At 55.8% G+C, this 17,553-nt stretch overlaps 1 protein-coding gene across 1 annotated transcript; it reads right to left on the bottom strand.

The window, feature by feature from the left end:
• Positions 1-888: 888 nt before the first annotated feature.
• On the bottom strand, positions 889-17,553 carry SLC6A12 (solute carrier family 6 member 12). The gene is made up of 14 exons (XM_057702130.1): positions 17,211-17,553; positions 13,408-13,542; positions 11,522-11,662; positions 10,649-10,736; positions 9,510-9,642; positions 8,171-8,305; positions 6,647-6,750; positions 6,244-6,368; positions 5,797-5,909; positions 5,375-5,512; positions 4,536-4,638; positions 2,861-2,961; positions 2,205-2,375; positions 889-1,032 (listed from the first exon to the last, which is right to left on the bottom strand). The coding sequence occupies exons 1-14, from the start codon at positions 17,551-17,553 to the stop codon at positions 889-891; spliced, it is 1,974 nt and encodes a 657-aa protein (XP_057558113.1).

The raw sequence follows: 17,553 nt of genomic DNA on the forward strand, positions 1-17,553 counted from the left end.
GAAAGAAGCCTGGCACGTGTAGCAGACAATCCATGGGCGCTTGTTAGCAAGGCAGGAGGGGGCAGTGGGAGGGGCACTGGCCTGAGAACAGGAGGCCCGGCCTCAGTCGTGTCTCTGCCCTGAGGAGCTGCGTGGACGCGAAAAGTCACTTTGTCTCTTGGGTCCTCAGTTTCCTCACCTGTGAAGTCAGCATGGGGACAAAAGCAAGACGGCAAACGGAGCTGCCGGGAGCACTGTCTTTGGAAGAACCCGCGATCCACTAGTAATGTCCGTCCTGGGTGCAGGCTGGTGGACACGCACATTTGCTGAGTTCAGGGCCACGCCGAGCCCCTGCCACCCCAATGCTCCACACGTTAAGGACAACATTGCAAGGCAGGTGTGGAACTAGGGCTGGAGCTGGGGACACCTCTGGGAAAACAAAACAACGGTGGCCGTTTCTCTGGTTCCTTCCCGTGGGCTCCAGGATGCTAAGCCAGGTGAGGGACCCCCTCCAGCGGAACATCAGGATCCAGCGTGGGGTGTTGAGTCGTCACGTGCGACACGGCACGTATGCCTATGGGCGCTGCCCTCCCCAAGCGCAGAGATCGTAAGTGCACGGAGGCAGCCTCCCTAGAGGGCATGGTCTTGCTGTCGCACCCTGCAGTTGTTACACCCAGACGCTGGGCTCCAGAAAGACCACCTCCTCCACAGATAAGATGAGACCTTCCAACAGGCACAGTGTGCTCGGGTGGCACCGTCTCTAGCCCACCGGGAGGGGCTGTCCACGGACATCACAGAGCTTCTCGGCAGGGTTGTGGGACGGGGCAGAGGTGAAGACTGTCTGCTGGGGGCACAGGGAGCCCTGACCCAGGTTCCGGGCTCAGCAGCCACCTGGCTTCCAGCCACATCCTACAAGTGCGTCTCCTTCTCCCCAGCCATGAGACCCTCCTTCGCTGGGGAGGGCCCGCAGTCCTGACCGCTGACACCGTCCAGACACAGGTGTTGCTTGGGCTGTGGCAGGCTGGGGTCAGGGGTTACGAGCTGCCGCAGGCGCTGTGGTAAAAAGAGAGAGTCAGCGGTGCTGTTGGGGAGAGAGGCAAAGACGTGCCCTCATGTCTGTGTCCCCAGGGCCCAGCATGCAGCTCAGTACAGTATGAGTGAATGAATGGGCACCAATTTCGAGAAGAGAGAAGAGGCAGTGACATGTAATTGAGCATGCGAACCACCTGGCTTCAGTCCTGGCTCTGTTACCCATGCCTGTGCTGTCATGGGCAACCCACTGAACCAGTCTGTGCCTTGTCTGTAAGGTGACAGCACACACCTCGGAGAACAGTGCCTGGCACGGGGTAAAGTAAGTGTCTCTTTTGTTCTTACTATTACTATTCTTATTGCTACTATTATCATACTCTCAATAAGTGTGTATTATTGTTCTTCCTAGTAGTAGTACTACAATTACTATTGTTATTGGTGCCATCTCCTTCTTGCCTTGAATGCAGACGTGATGACTGGAATCATGACAACCTTCTTGTGACCATGAGGTGATAAACATGATGATGAAAAGACAACGTGACCAGGATGGAAGTGCAGGAATAGAGGAAGCATCTGGTCCCTAATGGCCTCTTTAAGCAGTTGAACCAAATGCCAGCAGCCCCCATCTCTGGTCTTCTTGATATGTAAGAAAAAAACTAAGCCTATTTGCTTATTGCAGGTTGAGGATTTTCTGTGACTTGTGGGCGAGATAGATTTCCACAAATGGAATAACTTTGTGGGCCACTGGCTCTATGCCTCCCAGGAAGGCATGCCCCGAACCCTAAGCAGGGAGCCTTGTGCGTGTGGTTCACAGGCAGGGTTAAGAGGAGGAGAGAAGCCAGGAGACTGTGTGGCTGAACCATGGTTGAGCCGTGGCTGCTGGTCACCAGTTTTCAGGATCAGGAATCTGTGCTCTATGACCCCTGTGTTCTTGTCTGTGACATAGTTTCTCCCTTAAGCCTTTGACAGCTGCCCTTGGTCAATCTGCCCAGATAATCTGCTGGAGGTCAGATTCTGAAAGTCTAGGAGTCTTGAATATTTCTGAAAATGAAGCCCTTCTTCAAAGACCCTTCTCCTTAAGGTTCTGTTAGACTGAAGGGCAGCCTGGCACTCAGAGCTGACTCAGTCTTGCCTGGAGTCCAGTACCAACCACCCTCCTGTGCCCTCCTTTGCTGCATCACTTCCCCAGCCCCTACCTTCTTGAAGGAACCCTGGGTCTTCAGGAGGGTGACAATGACGAAGAGTGGGACGCAGCCCATGGAGGAGAGAGCCAGGAACCAGCCAACGAAGTATCCCCAGGCCGGGTACACGTAAACGTTGTTGTATTTGAGAGGCGTGTACTTGCTCAAGGAGAAGAGGAAAGTGGCCTAGAAAGACAGCAGGAGGGGCAGACGCAGATGTGGAGGGAGCCTGGTAAACCCTCTCCTCAGAGATGGAGCAGAATTAAATATCAATGCACTGGGGCATCCAGAGATGGGAGAGCAGAAGTCATCACAGACCATGGACTCAGAAGGCAGGGAGGGGAGATGGAGGAGCCCCAACCACATAGGCAGAGGGAGACCAACAGTTGGGAAACCAGGCAGATGGAGGGAGGTGCCCAGAGGAAGGGATGGAGCAGGAACTAGACCAGATGGCAGTGCTGGTACAGCAAAGAGACGGAGAAAAGAGGGATGGGGGAACCAGCACATAAGAGGGCATGGACCAGCCCCCCAAGGTAACTGGGCAGGCAGGAAGAAGCCCTGGAACTCAGCACCCTGCCCCTCACCTCCCGGAAGCAGCTGGAGGTAGGAGGGGATGTGGGGAGGTGGCGGGGGTGGGGGGGAAGCGGGGGGAGGCGCTGGTGGGCACATACCAAGCAAAGGCCAGGGGTCAGGAAGAGCCAGGAGATCTTCACCAGGGGCCACGGCCGGTAGCCAATCATGTCCTCAATGTTGTCATAGAAACGGTCAGCCCCTGCCCAGGTGGGTAAGGGGAGAATGTGAGGACAGAAGGGGGACAGCAGGTGGGTTTTGGGAAGGACTAGCTTGCACTGTCCTCCTCCCCTCACCGTGTGGGGGAAAGTGGACCACCCACAGAGAGCCCCCTAACCTCCCAGTGCCTCTCTGGTCTCCTGTCTAGGGATGAAAACCCCACATCCTAACAAAGGAGGATGTGAGCCAAAGTGGGCTCAACGGCTACACAGAGGCTTATTGCATCACAGAGATGAACTTGGTTTCAAGGGAAAACAGAAAAACAGCAAGGGAGCCGCTGCTGAGCCCAGCACTGAGCCATGCGGGGCACTGGACAGGGGCAGTGCCTGCACCCCAGGCTCCAGGGGGGCCCCTCAGTGCTCCCAGCGAAGCACGGAGTGGGCTGAGTTGTGGCCGTAGAAACACTGACTCTTGTATGTGGTTTGTTTAATGTCCTAGGGTTTCTACGTTTGCTCCATCTCCTAAGAAGTAAAGAGCCACTGACTTCCCTACCACCACCACCACCAAAAGAACACAGTGAAATGCCACTGCTAGAAAGTCGTCCCTTTGGCTTCTTAACTTCCCCCCAGGTGAAAAGCAGATACACCTCACTGTGATGGAGTTTGTCAGATCCTCTCTGAGAACAAGTTTCAAAAAGCAGTGGCGAAATCAGAGTGAGAAGGTAGGAGACACACGGGGAGGCCTAGGGTAGCAAAATAAAACCCTTCCTACTTGCAGCTCGTCCTGAGGCCTGGCTACAAGGCACCCACACACCCTCTCTGCCCTGAGCCGGGTGACACTGACGATTTGTTCCCTTAACTGGTGCAGTGGAGCCAAACAGACCTGCGGCATGACAGCTCCTCCACTTACCTGCTGTGTGAGCTTAGGCAAGGGACCCAACCTCTCTGAGCCTTGGTTTCCCCTGTACAGGGCTGTGGTGCAGATTATGAGACAGCCCTTGGCACTCAGCGGTGCAGTGCTCGGTGCATAAAGTTTCCCCACCCCCCTGCCATCATCAGGCACGTTAACGGCCTGGATATCACGCGGTCAGCACCACCGGCTGGCTTCCTCAGTGCTGAGGGGGCCAGGGCTATTGGTGGGAGTCAGTGGAAGCCAGAATTCACCAAAGCATCAGAAAAAAATGCATAACAGCCACAACGGAAAAACCTGTCTCAAAACACAGGGATGAGCTTCCTGTTCGTGAAAGTATTCAAGCAAAACCTGGGTGTTCACTCTGAAAGGGCATGTGGGAATCTGTGAAGGATCAGACTAAGTGGGCCTGAAGGTCCCTTCTGACTAGGATTCCCACTGGTGAAGGGCCTCCAACAGCTTTTGCATCAAGAAAGCTGTGCACGGTTATTTATAATTATTCTCCCTGTTCAAGCAACTCAGTTGTCATTAGCCCCGCTCCACTGCCGTAAGAAGAAACATCTGGGTTCCCAGCGATGGATAAATTTTTCAAGTAAAAAGCACCAGGACAGCAGCACAAAGACCCACAAAGACCAGAGGGCCAGCACACCCATCCTCACCTGGGGCTGATCCAGAGGGGGCCCAAGGCTCCCCCACCCACCCACTTACCATACACCCAGCCGACACAGATCACTTCAAACACGGACAGGAAGAGCAGGCACATGCCACTGGAGGCATAATAATCAAACAGCTGGAAGAGGTACATCCCGCCCTGCAGGGGCAGGGGGCGGAGCTGAGGCCCAGGGGGCAGGGGACAGGCCCCACCCCACACAAGAGGACAAATGCCCGTGTGGGGTGCCACCTTGCCCAGCCCAGGGAAGTCATCCCTTGCAGCTAAAAAGAGTTCACCCCGCCTGTCCCTGCCTCCTGGGCCTCGTCTGACAACATCTCCGACATCTGCAAGGACTCCGCGGACCGTGGTGCACGCACACTGTACAGTCTTCCTAGCATCCCAACTTCTGGAAGTTGCCGAGTTGCGGCCATCTCACTCTGAATGTGCACCCCTCCCTGATCCAGGCCTGAAGAAAAGCCACGGCCAATTCTCAGGGAAACGGCCCTGTCCCCCCGGGGTTGGTTGGTGGCAGAAGGGAAGCCTGAAGCTGCCCCAGCCATCTGTAACATCCCAGGAGGGACACCCAAGAATGACGTCGCCAGGGGAAAGGGGAGCCAGGAGACAGAGGGGAGCATCCCTGATGATGTCATTGGAGCTGCTGGATCCAACCATGCCTGAAGCTGAAATATCTCTAGACTTAGTTTCCTAACCCCCAAAATTCACCTTCCTGCTCAAACCAGCTTGCATTTGGTTTCTGTCACCTGAAACCAAAGGAGAGGTAACCAACACTGGAAGGCGCCCCCCGTGCGGCCCCTCCAACGTCGCAGTGAGGGGCCGGGCAGAGAACATGGCTCTGAGAGCGTTAGGGGTCCCCAGCCTGCGGGCTGCCGCTCACCTCGGTGACCAGGCAGAGCCCGATCAGGTAGCCCGTGACCGCGATGGCCAGGATGAGGAGCTCCCGCCGCCCGCTCTTCCGGAGCTGCCTGGGGAACATGTCCACGAAGGCCGTCACCAGGCACTCCACACAGACAAACTGTGGGCCAGAGGGGGCTGCTGAGAGGGGCCACTGCCCCCCCGCACCCCGCCCCACGCTGACCCACAGAGTGCAGGGGACACAGGACCGCCTCGGCCACGTCTCCAACAGAGGGTCCCAGCCGGGAGGCTGGAGGGCGCCGCTGGGCAGGGCCGGCCGGCCGGAAGGAGCTGCAGGAGGTTGGGGAGGGCACGTCCACGTCTGGGGAAGGGTCAGGCCTGGGCGGGGCAGGGGTGGGGGTGAGGCGGGTGGGGCGGGGCTGGGGAGACGGGGGCGGGGCAAACCTGGCTGTCCAGTCCAAGGAAGATGAGCATGATGAAGAAGAGGCAGGACCACAGCTGCGACAGGGGCATCATGGTCACAGCCTTGGGGAAGGCGATGAAGGCCAGACCGGGGCCTGCCGGGCACACACGCCGTCAGGTGAGCCCGCGCCCGCGTGTGCGCTTGCACGGGTGCGTCTGTGCGCGGGTGCGTCTGCGCTTGCGCGCTGGCCCCTGAGGGCAGGCTGACTCCATCCACCACCCTGGGGAGCACGCTTTCCGCTTGTCCGTCCCTGCTCCCATCCTGTTCCCCTCTCCCTCCTCCCTGCCCTGGTTTTGGGGTCCCGCTCTGTGCCAAGCACTGCCCCCTGATGCTGAAAGGTTCCTAGTACCCAGCTTCTGGGACCCCTGCCCTTCTGTCCCCTGCCCCACCTCCCCCCACCAGGCCCCAGGCAGCAGAGCAGCCCCCACCTGACTCTGCCACCTCAGAGATGGGCACCCCCTGCTCTTGGGACATGAAGCCCAGGATGGAGAAGACCACAAACCCGGCCATGAAGCTGGTGGCGCTGTTCAGGAAGCAGAGGGCGATGCAGTCCCTGCAGAAAACGAGAAGGAAAAGGGAGAAGGAAACTCATCGTGTGGGGAGATCCAGAGATGGTGAGCGGTAAAGAGCAGAGAGAAAAGGAAGTGGGGGGAGAAGACCAAGACCAGGTACCAGAAGGTGAGGAGAGGAGAGGGAGAGGGAAAGAAATGCAATCTGGAAAGGGGACCCACAGGGTCAGTTTTGCACAGCTCAGGGCCTCTGATCACAAAGGAGGAAGGCCCCCCTCCCACCCCCGTGGGGTCCTCCTCCCAGGACCCTGCCCCCACTCACCTGTAGCAGTTGTTGTGGTACTTGTTGTAGCTGCCCAGGGCTGTCAGACACCCCTGGCAGATGGCGAAGGAGAATAAGATCTGGGTGCCCGCGTCCATCCACACCTACAGGAGACCCGAGGAAGTGGTGGGAAGGTGGGGAGATCCCGCAGGGGCTGGGCACAGGTGACCACCGGCGCCCCACAACCAGTGGCCCCTCCATCCCCCTCAGAGGCACCTGCATCCCACACTCACTAATGCATCCTCCTCCTCCTGGGCACTCAGTAGGCACCACCTCAGTAGGAGCTGAGGCCCTGGCCGCCCTCAACCTGCACGTGCCCCCTGGGCAGCCACTGTGGGCAGAGGCCACGGCCTTCAAATATAAAGAAAAAATACCAAGACTCCACTGGGGGGAGTGGGAGGGGAGGGGTGAAGAATGTGCTCAGACAAGTCCAGAGAAGGAAATATTTACAAACGGCCAAAAAATCCATGGGAAAATGTCCAACTTCACACTAGTAAAAAAACGTAAAATTAAAAGGGCAGCATGATACTACTTTGACCTATCGAAGGTTATAATAAATCATACTCAAATCTCTCATGGGCCTGCAGAAGGCAAGGTACCCACCTACACGGGCAGGCAAAGTCCACAGCACATATCAAGAGCCTTAAAAGGTGCTGACTTAGTACTTTCTGGCTTAGTAATCCCATGTCTAACTACTGTCAGGAAATAACCGGGGATGTAATCAAAGATTTAAACACAAGCTGTTCATTGCTGCTGTCTATACAATCATAAAAAAGAAAAGGGCTTCCTAGGTGGCGCAGTGGTTAAGAATCCGCCTGCCAATGCAGAGGTCACGGGTTCGATCCCAGCTCCAGGAAGATCCCACATGCCGCGGAGCAACTAAGCCCGTGTGCCCAAAAAAAAATAAATAAATAAAAAAGAAAAAAGAAAAAAGAAAAAAACACATGACCTAAACATGCAAGAGTGGGGAAGAGCTGAGTCAAGGCCAACACCTGCCCCAGGTGTGGATGCCCAGAGGGCACGTGGCCAGGTCTGTCCACTCGCTGCCCCGCAGCAGCTCTACAGCGGTACCTGGACTTACAGGACCGCAGTACATCCTAGCTGGACGCGTAAGCAGCTGGATGGCGGACGGAGGAAACGTTATGCAAGTGGTAAAATGACATTTACAAATAGATTTAATAACATGGAAGATGCTTACACTATAATTTAAGTGAAAATATATTTATCTCTACATATAATTATCTCAACTATGTGAAAACACACACACACACACACACACACCAGCTAGAAAAAAATGTTAGAAAGAAATATACTAAAATGCTAACAGAGGTTATAGCTGAATGGTGCGGTTACAAGAGATTTTTAGTTCCTTTTTCATAATTTTCTTCTATATTATCTATTTTTTTCTCCAGTGAGCATATATTGCCTCTAAACCAAGAGAAAAGCAATCAAAGGTTTTCAAAAGTCCGGATCTGGTTTGGAGAGGGAGACACCTGGGGAAACGGCCCGCAGTGCAGTTCCTACCTGGGGGTCCTTGAGGCGAAGCAAATCCGGTTTCAGGTAGTAGATGATGCCCTCGTAGGCTCCGGGCAGGGTGACACCTCGAATCAGTAGAATGACCAGCATCAGGTAGGGGAATGTGGCTGTGAAGTAGACAACCTGGAGAGGAGAAGGCCAAGGTCACCCTTCCCCAGGCAGCAAGCACGAGCCACCTCCAAGGAGGGGTGAGCACAGGAAACTTGCCACCCCTTCCTTTACACATTGCGGGGGGCAGCGGGGGCAGGGGTGCTCTGGGGCTCTTCCAGCAGGGGGCGAGATGCACATCCGCGGAGCAAAGGGGCAGAAGGAAGGACGGGGAGGGGTACAAGTTTCCAGCTGTAACATTTCAAGAACTGTTTTTGAATCCAGATTCTGGTCTCTCTTAATCCCTTATCCTGGCTGTTCACCCCTTCCCCCCTGGAGAGGGTGGGTTTCCCCGACACCAGGGGGAAGGTGAACAAATTTGTACAGTGATCAGTGGGGAAATTTAGACTGAACTTTTCCAGCCTTAAGGTTGGGGAAGCAGCAGTGGCCTGAGCTCTGGGGGATGGGAGATGTACTGGGGGCTCCACTCTGCCCCTTCCCTGAGGGGGTGGCACTGTCTATGTTGTTATTACTACTATTACCATTTTAACGGTATCATTACTACGCCAATCGCTGGAAGAGGGAGGATGCTGTGGGAGGGGCCAAGCAGAGAAGGCAGGACCCTGTGTGTTCCCAGCTCTATAACAAGCACGGAGCATCCATGTCAACCTCCCTGGGCTGGAAATAATGCTCCAGTGTGAACTCTGCACATACACAAGCCTCTTGTCCATCCTCCACTTGAGCTCCTTCAAAGGTTGGAAAGTCACCACCTCAAAGACTGTTCTGTCTGCAAGTTCCTCCTAGACATGCTCTTGGGGTGTTGTTGAATAAGACATGCACGCTGTACGAGTGTGTGATCCTGATTGTACGAAATTCACACACAGCAGACACAGACACACACAGAGACGCATGAAGGAGGCTGGACGGTGATCAGCCAAACGCTGGCAGGGGTGAGCAGAAGCCCCTGCCACCCCGCGGGGGGCTCAGCTCTGACCCTGGGACTTTCACGTTTCTTATTTTGCTCTGCATGTCACTTATGTAAACAGGCCTTTGAAAGTCATACTGAAAAAGAAAGCCTTTCCTTGTGTGGAGCTAAACTCTGCCTTCCTGCGACGCCCCCTGCTCTCAGCAGGCCTCTCCCTTTCCCTGCTTTCTCTTTCAGGTCTCCGGAGGGACGCCGTGTGTGTCCCCGTGGACGCTGGGGGCCACAGAGAACATCCCCAGATCCAGAACGCCTCACCTTGCCCGTGGACTTGACCCCTTTCCAGATGCAGAAGTAGCAGACGACCCAGGCGAGCAGGAGGCAGAGGGCCAGCTCCCAGCGCAGGGCCCCTATGTCGTGGATGCCAGAGCTGATGCCCAGAACACGTCTCCTGCGGACGGGGAGGTACACAACCAGGTGGGGCTGAGGGGACACTGGCCTCCGCCATCAGGTGTCCTGATCCTCAGAGCTGACCCCCCGGGTCTCTGAGTCCAGGCCTCCCCACCCCCACCCCTCCCCTGCCCCGTGGCCAGCATGTTCCCACCTGTGGTCTGTAAGCCCCTGGCCGTTAGGAGACCAAATCACGTAATCCCATAGGTATCTGTCTTTCTAACTCATCCAGCTTTCTCTGTTGCTCACAGAGACAGACAGAGAGTGAGGGCAGTATGTGCCAGCCTGTGGGGAGCAGAGACCGGGGGCAGGTGGATGAGCAGGTGCTCGGGGAGCAGACGGAGGGGCTGGATGTGCGTCGGCATCTGAAGAGTGACCCGGGCGAGGGGAACGCATGTGCGCCAGGCACGGAGGGCGTGGGGCCGCGCGGGTGCAGGAGGGCACCCCTGGGAGAGTGTCAGTGAGTATGTATGGGCCAAGGGACGCGTGAGGGTGGGTAGACGTGTGAGCTCGAAGGTGGACATGTGTGGACATGGGGGTGTAAGTGCTCATGTGGAGGGTGCAGGCGTGAGGGTGGGTGGGTATAGAAATTTCCAGTTCCTGTGGTGTAAATACTCCCACGTTGGCCCATTTCAAGCTTCCACCAGGACGTCGGGGCACACGGAGCTGGCGCAGACTCTCCCCAGTTCTCGCTGGCCGTCGGGGGTGGCTGTGTACGTGCAGGAGGGCATGTGGGTGCAGGTGGGCAAGGGCAAGAAGGCACGTGTGCGATGCGGGTCACGTGCATGCGTGTGTGCGTCTCGGTGGACATGGGTGGATGCGGGGTGAGTGCAAGGGTGTGGACGGTAGGTGTGGAGGGTCCCTCATCTCTCTGGGATGTGGGGGAGGGGTGAGTGCTGGAAAGCATGCGCAGAGAGGCGTATGCCTGCACCCCAAATCCTGGGCCCCAGACACCCAAATTCCCTCTGCCTGGGCCCCGGGAAGCGGTCTCCAGGCCGGGCACCTACTCCCAGAATTCCACGACGGGGGAGGTGAAGTTCGTGGACGGGGCGGCTGCGCTGGCTGCCGAGCGGTTCAGGAAGTCCGTGCAGCGTTCTGCGGGACAAGGGGGGTGTCAGTGGCGGGCCAGGCAGGCAGAGACACCCTGTCTCCCAACCCCGGCCTCACAGCCTGGCAGGCCCCATCATTCCCAGTCCCCAGAGCCTCCTCTGGAGCCCCCACTTTCCAGCGTCAGGAGTTCCTGCTCGGGTGGCTCGTGGGACCAGCTCCCCACCCCGACTCCCCACCCCGAGTGTCTCGCACAGATCTCCTGCTGGTGAGTCTGGCTGCTCCTGTGGCCACCCCACCAGCCACCTCTGACCCATCCAGACCTCAGGCCAGTCCCCCCATGTGTGCACCTCACTCCCCAGTGATGCGGGGACGGGCTCGTGGGACACCCCTGCCTGGAGTGGGCCCCACGCAGGCCCTTTCCCCTCCTCAGCCCCTCCCATCCTTCTGTGGTCACTGCTCTGTTGCTTTCACCCATTGAAATCTGTCACCGCTCTGTCCATTTGCCTGTTCCCACACCTCGACTGTCCCTGGTGTGGGCTGGGCCGTGTCACCTGGGCGCACCCTCGGATCCCGAGGCTCTGGTGCTCACTAGGCCCTCAGTGAACACTGGCTCAGTGGGCGGACAGTGGGGGGTGTTAGCGCCTGGCAGCTGCTTTTCACCCACAGCCCCCTGGGGTGCCAGTTGTCCTGGAGGCTGGTCAGGGGTCCCACGAGGGGTCGGCCACCAGCGCCTGCACCACTGGGCTTGGGGGCCGTTCTGCCGGGAGCTCTGCCACTGTTTGCCTATCCCCAGCCACCCAGCCCCCGCCCAGGGCCGACGCGACGGGTACCTGTGTTCCAGGAGTGGGTGCAGGTGGTCCAGGGCAGCTCGGAGGTAAAGGAGCTGAACAGGTAGAAGAGGGCCCAGGCGAGGATGATGATGTAGTAGATGTTCAAATAGGCCTCGATGACCACAGACGCCAGACCAATGCCTTGAGTGGGGAACAGGGGGAGTAACAAGAGGGTCCCAGAGACCAGCGTCAGCCCCAAAGTCACGGGAGCTGGAAGGACAGGGGCCACGGAGAACCACCGAGCTCATTCCCGGGCCTGAGAAGCCCTTCACTCCTTATTTTTGTAAGGAAGAAAATCAGGTAACAGAACACTACCGTAGGCATTCTCCCAGTTTTATGATATGTATTTGAATGTCTTTTTCATGAGAAAGTCTCTGGAAGGCACATCACCCAAAGGTTAGCGAGTGGTTCTGTAGGTGACAGATTCCAGCCCGCTTTGCAAAGTTTTCTTGTTCTAGTCTTTTCCGGTTTCTCTAAGACAGTCACGCAACACTTGTGAAGTCAGAGGGGCAGGAGGAATAGAGGTACAAGGCCAGGGCAGGAGGTTCCTGGGTTCCGGCCTCTCCAGGCCTCCAGGCCTCCAGGGGGCGGCGGGAACCCATGTGTGTGGCCAACAGGGACCTGGGCAGCCTCGGGGGGCTGTGGGGGCAGGGGACCCCAGGGAGCAAGCAGAGGACAGACTCCACAGGGGCCACACACAACCCACGCGGACCCACTCAGGCCCCACAGGGACCCCACGAAATCACCACACAGAGACCCCACAGGGACCCCCCTCAGATCCCAGGGACCCCACAGAATCACCACACAGACCCCACAGGGACCCCACTCTCACCCTACACGGACCCCACTCAGCACCAAGACCTCACAGAATCACCACACAGACCCCTTTGTGCCTAGGGAGCCCGGATAACCACCACACAGATTCCACGAGGGCCCCACTCAGACCCCACAAAATCATCACAGGGACCCCACAGGGACCCCATTCAAACCACTGAAATCACCACACAGACCCCACAGGGACCCCTGAGGGTCTCACCGAATCATCTGATGCCCCTAAAGGGATGGGTACCCGCCGAGCCGCGCCCCCACCCCTCCAGCCACTGCTCAGGTTCCCAGTCGGCTCAGGAGCCGGGGGCGGCCCACCACGTCCACCCCTGTCCAGCGGAGGCTTGGCGGCCCCCAGACAGGCCTGTCCTGGGCCTGACCCCTTAGGGACTGACTGTGAGGCAGAGTCCTCCCTCCCCCACTATGCAAGGAACGGCTCAGGGACCAGGATGCCCACAGGGCCCCATCAGCTGAGGAGGGGATGGGAAAGGACACCCCCACTGCCCACATCAGTGCCAACAGATCCCCAGAGGAGGGCAGGGGCTGGACCACCTCAGTCCCTAACACAGGCCAGAGCACAACAAACCCAAGGAGACCCGCGTTCAGAGCCTTAGTGAATCACGGCCTCATTTTCTCATCTACAGAATGGGGCTGACGGAGGTATTCCTGGAGGATTAGGTGAGGACACAAACGCGTGTGAAGTGCTGACGTGAACCTCAGCATATCCCCACCCTCCTCACTGTGATCATACCCTCTGGGGGCGCGGCGGGGACCAGGCCGTGTGCTCGGGAGTACATTTTCCATGAAGCTGTAAAGACTCAGCTTCAGGGTTCCTCGCTTGCACCTAATTTTGTGCCTATTTATAATTTTGTATTGTCCTTCCTGGAGACTGCTTCCCGCCCAGGTTTTATAAGCATCAGGCCCCACGAAGCCTGATTACACGTCCTGCCTGCCCTGCAACCCTCAGCACAGGGTGGGTGAAGGAAGGGGTGGGGGGCTGTGGGGGGACGGGGTTCCTGGGGGCCTGCCGGGGGTGGGGGGGGGCCTGGAAGGACACTCACCCTGCAGGAGGGGGCAGATCTTCCTCCAGGCTGTGACGCTGCCCTGGCTGGTGTACTGGCCCAGTGCCACCTCCAGGAAGAACACCGGGATGCCACAGGTGAAGAAGAAGATGAAGTAAGGGAAGAAGAAGGCTCCTGCGGAGGAGGGGGTGGTGGGGCTGAGCCGACCGCTACCGCCCCAGCTACCCCCTCAGCCTCCCTCCACGTCCCCCAGGGACCCAAGACAGCAGCTTCCTCCTCTCTGTGAGCAGGAATGGGTGGAAAATTTCCAGCCCACACCCCGCCCAGCATAGGAAAGACCTTGGAAGGGAAATGAGTGAAAATGTAGGTGGAGATCCTAACATATGTGCTATTTATTTTCTCAGTGTGCTTCACAAATCTAGTCAATTTATTATTTTGGGAACCAAAAACATGTGTTCTGTGTAATTTGATATGCTTATTAAATTATCAAGTTTGTTACGTTTTAGAGAAAAACTAACAAACAAAAACACCTTGGAAAAATGATTTTCCCTCTAATTGCTTTCAGAGGACTTTCCCCCCTCCCTCAGGCTCTGGGTGTGAACTGGGCTCCCGGCAGACAACGCCACTCCTGTGCGGGGGGAGATTCTCGTGAGGGTTGCTGATCCACAGGTCCCAGCAGGAGGTCAGCCATGAAGACACCCAGCGCGTTACAGCCCAGGGTGCCTACCTCCATCACCTCAGAAGCGTGTACCTGGATGAACACAGGTTAGCCTTCACAGCAAAGTAACAACCCTTGGCACTTGGTGCTTCCATGTGAACGGCCCTCTTCTAAATGCTTCACTAACACCAAAACCCTCACAAAGCGACCTCCCAGGCCGTAGGTACTGGTGTTTATCCCCCTTTTACAGGTGAGGAAACCGAGGCACAAACCCACATGATCTGAGCCTGAGTCTGGGCTCTTGACCACGATGTCATAATGCCTCTCAAGCAACGCATGTTGCTCTGTAGCAAAATAGAAAGTGCAAAGGGAAGGGAAGGAAAAAGCATTGTATATCCTTCCAATGGTCTTATAAACGTACACATATATATTTCCATTTTTTGCAAAAATAACCTACTATGCCTGACTTGATAACCATTTAAAAAACAGATATCATGGACCTCTTCTCATATCAATAGATCCGTATCTGGTCACCACTTGAAGGACTGTGACTCCACCTCATGCAGAGTTTGTTTGGTCAGAACCCCGTCGGCCTTTCTGTTCCTTCTCCTGCTGTGATGAGGACTGTTGCCCACATCCTTGTGCACTTGTCTAGTTTGCTCCTTAGAATAAACTTCCCACAGAGGAATTGCTGAGTCAGAGGGCAAACAAATGGACTTTTCTTTTTTTTTGCTTTTTTTGTAGTAAAATATACGTAGCATAAATTTTACTTTTTTAAGTAAAAATGCCGCACCGCTCAGCAGCATTCAGTACATTCACTTTGTTGTACAACCAGTGCCACCATCCGTCTCTAGAACTTTCTCATCCTCCCAAACTGAAACTCTGTCCCCATTCAACATTCACTCCCCATTCCCCTGCCCCCCGCCCCGGGCACCCACCCTTCCACTTTCTGTCTCTACAAATTTGATCATTCTCAGGAGCTCATGTAAGGGGAATCGTGTAGTATTTATCCTCTTGTGACTGATTCCTTTTGCATAATGTCTTCAAGTTTCCTCCATGTTGCAGCGTGTATCAGAATGTCCTTCCTTGTCAAGGCTAACGATGCATTGTAAGGACCCGTCACGTTTTGTTTATCCATTCGTCCACCGATGGACATTTGGGTTGTTTCCACCTTTGGGGGATGAACTTTCTTTTTTTTTGGCTGTGCCGCATGGCTTGTGGGAGCTTAGTTCCCCGACCAGGAATCGAACCAGGGCCCCCTGCCGTGGAGGCGTAGAGTCCTAACCACTGGACTGCCAGGGAAGTCCCAGGGATGAACATTTTTTAAGGTCCTTGACAGGCATTTCCAAATTGCCCTCCCAAACTCTTGTACCATCTACCTCCCGATCGGTAACACATGAGAGCAGAGGATTGGTGAGTCTTCCCAGGCCTGCTGCCGCTGACCAGCCCAGCGGCCCCCGGGGCGAGTGACTGAGGTCTCTGGGCCCCCGTCCTCCTCTGTGGAGCAAGGGCTCCGACTAGACCATCTTTGGCCGTAGCTGCCTCATTGTCCGTGACACTGTGGCCAGGGCAAGAATAAGTCACCACTTCCTCTCCCCACAGCCTTAGTTCTCACCCCAGCCCTGGCCCCACAGCCCTGGCCTGCCCGGGACGACCCGTTTCTATTTCTTTGGAGTCATCCGCTTAGGCAGTTGTTGTAAGAACTATAAATTTTAAAACAGAGAGCAAGGGACATCCCTGGCAGTCCAGTGGTTAAGACTTTGCCTTCCAATTCAGGGGATATGGGTTTGATCCCTGATCAGGGAACTAAGATCCCACGTCTCATGGCCAAAAAACCAAGACATTTAAAAAAAAAAAAAAACAGAAGCAATATTGTAACAAATTCAATAAAGACTTTTAAAAAAAATGGTCCACATCAAAAAAATAAAAAAATAAAACAGAGAGCAAGATGAGCAAGATCGTGGTGGAAGGTCACCAAATATTTGTCAAATTAAATAGAAGTAGTGTTTAGAAGGATTTTCCAAACAGTGGTTATTTTTAAACAGGAGTGTTCCTTCTTTTTTACCTTTCTGGAATGTTTCAAATATTCACATATATCATTTCCACAAGAGGAGTAAAGGTATTTTCAAAAGGCAAAAATGAATCTGGCCAGTCGCAAATAAACTCATCTCAATGAATTATTCCATTGATGTGAAATATTCCAAATTGGTAAATCCACAGCCGCAGGAAGTAGATTAGTGGTTGCCAAGGGCTGGTGGGAGGAGGACTGGGGGCGGGGGTGACTTCTAACGGATACAGGGCCCCTTTGGGGGGTGATGGAAATATTCTAGAATCAATCGTGGTGGTGGTTGCACAATTCTGTGAACATATTGAAACCACTTAATTGTACATTTAAAAAGGGGACTCTGGCCCCTCCCCACTGTGCCCGTCCTCATTTTACTACCAGTGCTAAAAAATATAAAATCATTTATTTAATTTAAAAAAGTCATAGACAAGATAATGCCATTTCTTTGACCAATAGTCCTCAGTGGCTCCCATGTCACTCACAGCAAGGCCCACAGGGGCTGAGCCGTAACCTCTGGTTCCTCTCCCACCTGCCATTCCCCCCCTTGCTGTCCCCGTCTTTGGAATGTTCTTCACCTGAACTGCAACCTTGAGACTTGCTCCTTCGCCTCCTTCAAGTCTCAGCTCAAAGGCCACCTCCTGGAGGGACCCTTTCCTGCCCCCCCCACCCCCCAGCTTCCCCTCACACCCCTCCCCCACCCTGACCCAGCATCCCATCCCCACCCCTCCTCCCTCCTCCCTGCTCTGCCTCTGGCCGGTCTGCTCCCCACCCCACCACCCCACCACGGGACAGACCACAAGGGACGTATTTGTCTGTAATCTGCTGCCCTTCACTGGAACGTAACCCAGAGTGTGTTGGGCTTTGAACCTAGCACCGTGCCTGCCACAGGGTGGCCCAGAGTGTGAGCTGAGTGAGGGACTGAATCCTTCAGTGACTGATGTCTGCCTGGAGCTAGGAGGGGCTTGCCAGGAGGAATCATCCCCATTTCACAGGGGCGGGTGCAGAGGCCAGTGGTGGAGCTGGAGTCAAGCTCCCTGCCAGCTCCCCTCCACCACCCAGGCAGGAGGCGCGCAGGTGGGCGCCGCTCTCCCCAGCGGGTCCATCTCAAAGTGCACTCACCTCCCCCGTTTCTGTAGCAGAGGTAGGGAAACCTCCAGACGTTGCCGAGCCCGATGATCTCCCCGGCCACGGACAGCACGAAATCCATCTTGTTACTCCACTGGCCCCGGTCCTTCACCTGGTCCTTGCCTTCCTGGTCCAACTTGTCTCCCTCCTCAGGGACCCAGGAGACCACGGGAGGCCCATCCTCAGGAGCTGCCATTTTTCTGTCGTTTGCAGCCATGGGTGGGCTGAGAGGCCACAGATGGGAGCGGGCAGGATGGCAGGAGAGGCGCAGCCTGCGGGGACGAGGGGGAACGAGCTGAGCAACCCCAACAATGCCCGCCACCTCCGCTCTCTCCAT

This window comes from Hippopotamus amphibius, chromosome 12 (genome assembly GCF_030028045.1).
Source record: "Hippopotamus amphibius kiboko isolate mHipAmp2 chromosome 12, mHipAmp2.hap2, whole genome shotgun sequence".
Lineage (NCBI taxonomy): Eukaryota > Metazoa > Chordata > Mammalia > Artiodactyla > Hippopotamidae > Hippopotamus > Hippopotamus amphibius.

Excerpts from the sequence above, each read along its gene's own strand:
- SLC6A12 (XM_057702130.1), bottom strand. The coding sequence starts at position 17,553 with ATGGAGAGAGCGGAGGTGGCGGGCATTGTTGGGGTTGCTCAGCTCGTT. Across the intron at positions 6,751-8,170 it reads TTCGCCTCAAGGACCCCCAG|GTGTGGATGGACGCGGGCAC; the intron begins GTAGGAACTGCA and ends GGTCTCCTGTAG. Across the intron at positions 5,910-6,243 it reads CTCTGAGGTGGCAGAGTCAG|GCCCCGGTCTGGCCTTCATC; the intron begins GTGGGGGCTGCT and ends TGTGCCCGGCAG.